At 38.0% G+C, this 9,046-nt stretch overlaps 1 protein-coding gene across 1 annotated transcript; it reads left to right on the top strand.

Annotated features, from left to right (window-relative positions):
• The first annotated feature begins 3,119 nt into the window (after nt 1-3,119).
• cyp7a1 (cytochrome P450, family 7, subfamily A, polypeptide 1) lies at nt 3,120-8,727 on the top strand. Its single transcript, XM_014013848.1, has 8 exons — nt 3,120-3,479; nt 4,789-5,029; nt 5,115-5,324; nt 5,421-5,615; nt 5,703-5,902; nt 6,178-6,308; nt 7,612-7,790; nt 8,175-8,727. The coding sequence occupies exons 1-8, from the start codon at nt 3,397-3,399 to the stop codon at nt 8,475-8,477; spliced, it is 1,542 nt and encodes a 513-aa protein (XP_013869302.1). The 5' UTR covers nt 3,120-3,396; the 3' UTR covers nt 8,478-8,727.
• Nucleotides 8,728-9,046: the final 319 nt, after the last annotated feature.

Raw genomic sequence — 9,046 nt, 5'->3', positions numbered from 1 at the left:
AAACTCCACGAAAGTGCTTTACACTTACAGGCATTCACACACTGATGGTGGTAAGCTACAGTGTAGCCACAGCTGTCCTGTGGCACACTGACAGAGGTGGGGCTGGCATGCACCAGACCTTCTGACCACCATTGGTAGGGAAGGTGGGTGAAGTGTCTTGCCCAAGAACACAACGACTGAGATGTCTGGAACAGGGGATCGAATCGGTAACCCTCTGGTTATGGGACGACTCCCCTGACTACTCCGCCACTGCTGCCCCATAACTGTTTTAAAACCATACCTGTCCCGGTTTCCTCATTTCCTCATATTATTTGCACTGAAAATAGGCAATTTCTGATTCATAAAGTCAGATTCTGATAGTCCACTGTCTCTAAAACAAAAACATATATTTTTCTATTCTTTCACAATTGTTTATATTATTGTTTTATTTTATTATCAGCAGTTTCATGGCTAGTCAGTATTAATTTTGTTTTGTGTGCATTGTCTATAGTTTGTAAAGTAACTAGTGTGTGAACCTCTGTACGGATGCTGCTGTGACACCTGAATTTCCCTTCTTCGGGACAATAAAGGCAATTTGTATTCTTTTCTATTCCGTTTCATCTTGATAACATTTCTTTTCTTTTCTCCAAGCTGGAAATGTCTCTGGATTTAATTTCAGAAATCTGGTCAGTTTACTTGTGAACCCCCAGAACGACACCAAAACGTCTGACTCTAGCTCAATTTAACTGCAAAACAGGAAATGTTGTTTCATAGTACAACCCTCAGGTGTGTCCTATAATTGTTTTCACATTGTTAATATGTTCTCATTATACTGTAGCCACCAAATGTTGTCAACAGACCTAAACATGTAGAAACGTGCGTACGCTTGGAGGCTGTGAATGTTTCCAAGTTTGTTTCATTATTGATACATCCTGAATTTAGTGTGGAAAAGAGCATTTGCCACTTTGTTGTGCGTTTGCACCCTTTGTAGATGGTAAATGGACTGTACTTGTATAGTGCCTTTCTGTCCATCCAGGACACTCAAAGTGCTTCACAATAAATTCTGTATCCTCATTTACCCACTCACACAGAACTCTATTAGGTCTCTACAAAGCTAGCATGTACAATCATCTATGGAGACTAATCAGTGCCAATCACATTCATACACTGATGGGACACACATCAGAGGAATTAGGGTTGAAGTGTCTTGCCCAAGGACACAACTGAGACAGCTGGACTGGGGATCGAACCGGTTCCAGGACGACTCCCCAAACCACTCTGCCACAGCCGTCCCAAGATGAGGACTCTGGTGCTTGTCTCCAGCAGCCATTGGGCAAAAGTTGAGCTATACCCTGGACAGCCCACCAGCCCACCACATGACCACACAAAGAGAAACCAGACAGACAACTATTCACTCAGTGACCACTTATAGTCACGAGTTAACCTCACAACTCATTGCCACGAGTCCAACCCAGGATCTTTATCATGGGTGTTATGCCCTTACAGGCCAGTTTATTCGGTGTTGGACTCCCTTTTGCTGTCAGAACTGTTGTATTTTGCAGACCTTGGTTGGAACGAATAGTTATTTGAGCTGCTGTTGCCTTTCTTTCATTTGAAACTACTCTGCCCATTCTCCTCTGACAATAAAGCATTTTCTAAACAAATGCTGCTCACTCGGTATTTGCTCTTTTTCAGACCATTCTTTGTAAAACCCTACAGATTGTTGTGGTGAAAGTTCCAGTAGATCAGCAGTTTCTAAAATACTCAGCTGCCAGTTTTGCACCAACTACCTAAAATAAACTGAACTCCCACTCTGATGCTCACTTTTATTACATCATAACATTTTCACCACATCTAGTTAACTTGCTGTTATGTGATTGGCTGATGAGTTATTGGTGTTCAGAAGCAGCTGAACAGGTGGACCTAAGAAAGAAACGGCTGAATATATATCTCCAAAGGTTTTGGTATTAAAGGTTCCTCCCCATCTGTTAAAACTTTTATAGTAAGGTGTTATCTTTACTGTCTTTCGTGACAAACTAAATTATATCTTCATTTATTCAAGCACTGATCACTGAGAACGTTGGGCGATAAGGCTCTCTCCACCCTTAACTCACTTTCACTCAACAGAAGCAGAGACCTTGAGTGTATTTGTCAACCCTGATGCACTATCAGGCTGCAGTCTTTCAGTAACGCTGTCCATGGACTTTAGTCAAGGCCATCTCTCACACACATAGAATGCATGGAAGTCAATTTCCTAGAGAGATGCCAAAATGATAACAACCCAAATATTAGAATACTTATTTGAAATTATTTTGAAAAATAAATTATTCAAATATAATTTGATTATTACTTTACATAAATTGCCTGCTGATATTGCGTACTTTTGTTTTATTTGTTTGTAGAGCTTCTCTTTTTACTGTATTACTACATTTATTTGAAGTTTTGCTTCTATGTAAATATTTTTCAACAGCTAATAAACCCAGTTCCCCCTGGGATGAAAAAGATCTTCTGATTTTAGCTCAGTGTCCAAAGATAAGCTTAGTTTTGTTGTTGTTTTTTCCACATGTACAATCATACAAAAATCATGAGAAGTGAACACAGAATAAAAAGAAAATGAAAAATTAGGAGACAATTCACTGGATTAATCAGTTGCAGATCTACACGCAGTCTTTCTTCTCCGAAAGTTTCACGTAATCAGTCTGTTGTGCAGCTCATGATATTTTGCCAACAGAGTTGTTTGCAAAGTTTTATGTCCAGATCTCATGTGGTCAGTTAGTGCTCCGTGTTGCGGATGACTCTCAGCCACCACCACAACAAACTTCAGCTCACAATCTGTAAAAATGAACTGAATAATGACCATTTTTTGTCTTTTCTAACACTTTACTCCAAAAGTTAATCAGCTGCAGATGTATTTCCAAAGATGGTTTCCTGAAACTGGTGAACCCATCCTCGCTCTGCTTCTGTCTTCTGAGGGGGGGAAACCAATATCCCTTTGTTTTCCTGTGTTCTCGTGAAGAACCTTTGTCAGCAGTGGGATGCTTTCTGCAGAACCACTTGTGTAGAAAGCCCGAGTTGATCTTTACATAATCTGTGACCTGTGAAAATGTGCTGCCCCTTAACTCCACCCTTGTGTCCACCCCTCAGGAGAGAGGAAGGAGGTGTATAAAAGCTGGCTCCTGCTGCCTGCTCTAACACAAAGCACACTGGGTCTTCACAAACACACACACACACACACACACACACACACACACACAACACACACTGAGTGTTACCGGAGCAGAACAACTTCATGTAACCTTCCTCTGGAGTTGTTCACTATATAAAAGTGGATTCCGGACATAAGATTTGATGTGAAACACCTGCACCTGCTCACGAGTCACTGTTTTGGACCTTGTTCTAATCAACATCATCATCACGATGATGATATGCATCGCTTTGATCTGGGGAGTTGTTGTAGGATTTTGCTGCCTCCTTTGGCTTGCTTTGGGGATTCGGCGCAGGTAAGACTTGGTCCGTTTATTTATTTATTTTAGTTTTTCATTTTATATAATAAAAAAAATCTTTAAATCTGAATCAGGTCCAAAAAAATTTAAAGATAATCTTTGAAGAAATCAACAAAATAAGCTTTTTCTGACATCTTTTGAAGCTTATTTTGGTTGGAAAGTGTTTGCTCTAAATGTTTATTCAAATAAAATATCTAATTCTGCAGATGTGAAGATGAATTTATATCTTATTGTCATAAGAACTCATCTGTCACTCTGCCCAGACTGGATCATTAAACTCTCACAGGAAAAACAGGCAGCTGTTTCGCCTGGTTGGGTTGTCAGGCAGTTTATTTAAATAAACTGCTTTCAGTGGCAATAAGTGTAAAATATTTCAATAATGGAAGAACATTTTAAACTCAGAGCAGTTATTGCATCAAATGATAAAATGTTTTGAAAATAGAAGAAATAAAGTTTCTCTGCTGTCAAATATATGATAAAAATTAAAATGATATTAGTGAAAAATTAAATTAGAACAAATTTAGACAAATTTAAAAATACTCAGTGCAGATTGGTAGCAAACATATTATGGACAAATACGTTCCAGGTATAAAGTAAAATAAAAGTAGGACAATTGCTCGCTGAAGGAGTTTGCTGAAATTTGCTAAAGAAGTTAAACTGAGCTGTTCAAACAAGCAGAATAGATTAAAATAAGAAGAAGGTAGGATGAACGCAGCAGAAAAGTAGCTTAAAAAAGGAGCCAAACAGTGGCTAAATTTAGTCAAAGTGATGCTAAAATTTACCAAACTGTAGTTTTGATTAAACTAGCTAAAAACTAAAAGTAGAATGGTTGTTTAGAAAACCTAAAAAGTTATAATAACCATAAGTCAGCACACCGTTTCTTATTTAGCTGAATGTTTTGATATGTAAATGGTTAAAACAGCCCAAAGTATTCTGAAATAGCTTTACTGTGAAAATCCTACAGCAGAGACTGTAAACAGTAAAATAATGAATGCTGACTCAGCATTCACCCACTGCTTAAACTTTACTCTATATTACTGTGACTCAACACAATAAAACACAGAATCATTTTTATTACCATGAACATTTGCATAAAAGGTTATTTCATTCAGTGTCTCAGTAGAAAATAAATATAAAGTTTTCAGACTTATAAAGTTACCGAAAGAGTCTTGGTAATGACACAGCGGGTAAGAAGCTGTTTCTGTGGCAGGACGACAGACAGCAACTGATGGCTGAATTTCTGGAGTGAATAGCCAAGAAACAAAAAGTGATAAAAATCATGTTTTTGTTTCATTGACATCTACAGAAAACCAGGTGAACCTGCGGTGGAAAATGGTTTCATCCCCTACCTGGGCTGTGCTCTGCAGTTTGGGGCCAACCCTCTTCGGTTCCTCCACAGCCGTCAGAAGAAGCACGGCCAGATTTTTACCTGCAAGATCGCAGGCCAGTACATCCACTTCCTGTGTGATCCCTTCTCTTACCATACAGTCATCAGGCAGGGGAGACACCTCGACTGGAAGAAGTTCCACTTTTCTATATCTGTTAAGGTGAAAGGTTGTTGTTAATTAAATTGTAATTTAAGACTTACTGAAGCAGGAAGTTACTTAATGTTTCTCTGTTTTCTGACACCAGGCCTTTGGTCACGAAAGCTTTGACCCTCAGCATGGTTACACCACAGAAAACCTCCACCAAACCTTTATGAAGACCCTGCAGGGGGAAGCTCTGACTTCTCTGATAGAGAATATGATGGGACACTTACAGGATGTCATGCTGAAGTCAGACACTCTGGGCTCCAACAAAGACCACTGGCAGGTGGATGGTATCTTTGCTTTTTGCTACAAGGTTAGTAACCAGAACATTTAAATCCCATGAATTTCAAGAACCAGATGAGTGAACTAGAAAAGTGTTCCTGTCTTTCTAAGTGTCTCTCTTCACCAGGTTATGTTTGAATCTGGCTACCTGACGCTGTTTGGTAAGGAGCTGGGAGATGACAAGTGTCAGGCTCATCAGGAAGCACAAAAAGCCCTGGTCCTCAATACTTTGGAGAACTTCAAAGAGTTTGATAAGATTTTTCCAGCACTGGTGGCTGGCCTGCCCATCCACGTCTTCAAGAGTGCCCACAGTGCAAGAGAGGTTATTTAAGTTTATTTATCTGATGGTACTGATGACATTTGTATTCATAAAAGAGCATTTGGATTAAATTGGCTTTTTTATGTTTAGAATCTAGCAAAGACAATGTATGCTGAAAACCTGTCCAAGAGGCACAACATGTCTGATCTGATCTCCATGAGGATGATCCTGAACGATTCCTTATCCACTTTCAATGACGTGAGCAAAGCTAGGACCCATGTGGCCCTGCTGTGGGCCTCACAGGCCAACACTCTGCCTGCTACCTTCTGGAGCCTCTTCTATATGATCAGGTATTGCCTTACTTCTCTTTTTGAAAAAGTCTAAACACGAACTAAATACATTTTCTGTAAAAATACATTGTGAATGCTGACTGATGAAATAAAGTTGTAACCATTGTGTTTTAACAACTACTGTACTATCCAATAATAGTGTTGGTATTTAGGAAACTAGCACATTGTTACTATCACACTGAAGACTTGTTTCTTTATTGGATAAAATAAAATCAGTCATGTGACATGAGCAAACAGGATAAACATCAGTATTAACAGGTCCTCTGTGTAATCAGGAGTCCTGGTGCTTTAAAAGCAGCCTATACAGAAGTTCAGACGGTTCTGAAGGACTTGGGTTTGACTGCCGACCCCGATGGACCCATGCTTAGTCTGACCAAGAACCAGCTGGACAACATGCCTGTTTTAGGTAAGATAACTCATACAGATGGTAAATGAGACAGTAAAAATTGTTATGACATGATCATAGATGTTGGCAAAAATACAATTCAAAATGCAGTTAAACAATGAATATTTGATTAAAAGGTACTGATAAGGATGCAGTTAAAAAAGTAAATTGTATAGATACTGGTAAGGGTAGAAATACGGAATATAGAGACACGGACATGGGTTTTAAAACCCATGCAACTTAAGACAAGAAAAAGAAGGCATGGTTAAAATATGATATATATTATATATAAAAATGTCCAAACAAGTTAGGATGAACAGCAATAAATCATGGTGTCATATGCATACAAGGATAGAAAACATTTGATAAAATATTACACAAATCTATGATGCAAGTTAGAAATAAAAATCGATCCCAACACTGAACCTTGGGGTACACCTTTGACAACATCCAGATAGTAAAACATGGATCCTGTCACCTGAACGCGTTAAGTCCTGTTGGTCAGATGGTTTACAAACCAGTAAACTGCATGTTTTTGATAACCAATGTGGATATTTATCAGTGGACAGTGATTGACCATGTCAAATGTTTTGGAAAAGTCAATAAAAAGTGCAACGCAATATTTCCTACAATCCAAAGCCTGTATAAAATAATTTAAATTTTTAAGGGCATTTGAGACAGTACTATGATGCTGTATGGATAAAATGTTATTTGACTCTTAAAATGTATTTATTCGATTACAGATGGGCCATTGGAACAATATAGCTAATATAACACAAGATGATTTCCAGACTTTAGGCTAACTTACTACATTTTAACTTAGATTTAAATGTTAAAGTCAAGTTTATTTATACAGCACATTTAAAACCAACAATGTTGACCAAAGTCACATTGATAAAATATGCGAGAGGTTCTCTAATAAAATCAGGAGCCAGCTTTAGAAAAAAAAAGTTGAGTTATATCAGAAGACTGACTATTTACTGAAGACTTTTTTCAGTTTTGTCCATTAGTAATCTTAATTTCAAAACCAGGCACAGACACAAGCTCAAATAAGGCGGCGATAGGATCATTCTTTGTCTGAAGTTATTGGTTAATTTCCACCAAATCAGCATTAGTCAGTTCAGAAAGCAATGATTCAAACAAGGAACCAGCAGAAAGTACCACCATAGCAGGAACCATCAGATCCAAACTCTGATTGCTGACTGGACACAGAAGGTGAAAAACAGAGCTGACATGATGATACTGACGAACATGGTTAAAAAGTACAATTAAAGATTGTGGTCTGGACCATTGAAGCTAAATGTTGTGTTTCTTCTGTTTGTAGACAGCATCATAAAGGAAGCCATGCGTCTGTCCAGTGCTTCCATGAATGTTCGAATCGCCAAAGAGGACTTTCTGCTTCACCTGGACAACAAAGAAGCTTATCACATCAGGAAAGACGATGTCATTGCCTTGTATCCTCCCATGGTTCACTTTGATCCAGAGATCTATGAGGATCCCTATGTAAGTAATAATAATAATAATAATAATAATAATAATAATAATAACAATAATAATAATTTTATTTATAAAGCGCTTTCAAAGAAAGTGCTGAACAGTTACAAAAATACAAAAATCAATATAAAAGTTGTAAGAACAAGTAAAACAAAAAAAGATAAAATACAAATGTAAAATTTAAGACACATAGGACAAGGTGTACAGGTAGGTCTTTAGTTTAGCTTTAGCCACTGAGCAGGCCAGCCTGATGTCTTGAGGGAGATCATTCCACATTAAAGGGGCACAAAAGAAAAAAGCACGACCTCCGATAGTTTTTTGATATCACCCATTATTAATGGTAGAAATGATTATTTACTGTATTTTTCTAATTCTATTCTTCTCGCCCTGCAGGAGTACAAGTTTGACCGCTTCCTGGACGAGAACGGTCAAGAGAAAACCACGTTTTACCGTAATGGCCAGCGGCTGCGTTACTACCACATGCCCTTTGGCTCCGGGGTCACAAAATGTCCTGGAAGATTTTTCGCTGTGTGTGAGATCAAGCAGTTTCTGACTCTGATGCTTTCGTATTTCGACATGGAGTTATTAGACCCTGCCATCAAAGTTCCTCCTTTGGACCAGTCTCGAGCTGGTATGGGAATCCTGCAGCCCACCTACGATGTAGACTTTAGGTACAAGCTGAAACCGAAACACTAGTCTCGGTCTCTGATGGGCAGAATCTCTGGATGATTTCCTGTAAATAGTGTACAGTAAAACACCTGATCGGGTCTGTAAATAAAGTGAATATTTGTTTTGTTTGGTTTAAATGTGATGTTAAAGACATGCTTTGGATTTTAAAAAAGGTATGAACCTTTAGAAATAATCACAAGTCGTTTTAAATAAACTTTGGAGTGTTTTACAAAGTGTAACGTTTTAATAAAAAAAGTAAAAAATTTGAAGCCTCAAAGGAGCCTGGAGAAAAGAATTTATCAGACCTAAGAAACTAAACATTTTGCTCTAAACTGCAACATTAAAATGATTAGCAGTGGTAGAACATCTGTGTTAGTATTTTCCATATAAAATGACTGTGACTGTAGGGTTCAACAGAAAGTATTAGCTCAATGGTTGGTGACGATTGGAGACTTGTTGGAAACTCAAAATTATGAGAAGAAATGGTAAATTTTCAGAGTCTGTGACAAGAGTAGTTTTTTTTTTAAAGATTATGGCCAATTTTCATAGACTTTTTGGAAAACCATTCCTGCTAAAGCACATTACTTTGCTGACCA

The sequence above is a fragment of the Austrofundulus limnaeus genome, unplaced genomic scaffold, assembly GCF_001266775.1.
Source record: "Austrofundulus limnaeus strain Quisiro unplaced genomic scaffold, Austrofundulus_limnaeus-1.0 Scaffold106, whole genome shotgun sequence".
Taxonomy (NCBI): Eukaryota; Metazoa; Chordata; class Actinopteri; order Cyprinodontiformes; family Rivulidae; genus Austrofundulus; species Austrofundulus limnaeus.
Note: the sequence above shows the minus strand (reverse complement) of the source record. Positions and strands in the feature narration are given on the sequence as shown.

Bases quoted from the DNA above. Each gene is read 5' to 3' on its own strand.
- cyp7a1 (XM_014013848.1), top strand. From the start codon at position 3,397: ATGATGATATGCATCGCTTTGATCTGGGGAGTTGTTGTAGGATTTTGC. The intron at 5,903-6,177 runs GTATTGCCTTAC...CTGTGTAATCAG, and splicing joins AGCCTCTTCTATATGATCAG to GAGTCCTGGTGCTTTAAAAG. The intron at 6,309-7,611 runs GTAAGATAACTC...TTCTGTTTGTAG, and splicing joins GGACAACATGCCTGTTTTAG to ACAGCATCATAAAGGAAGCC.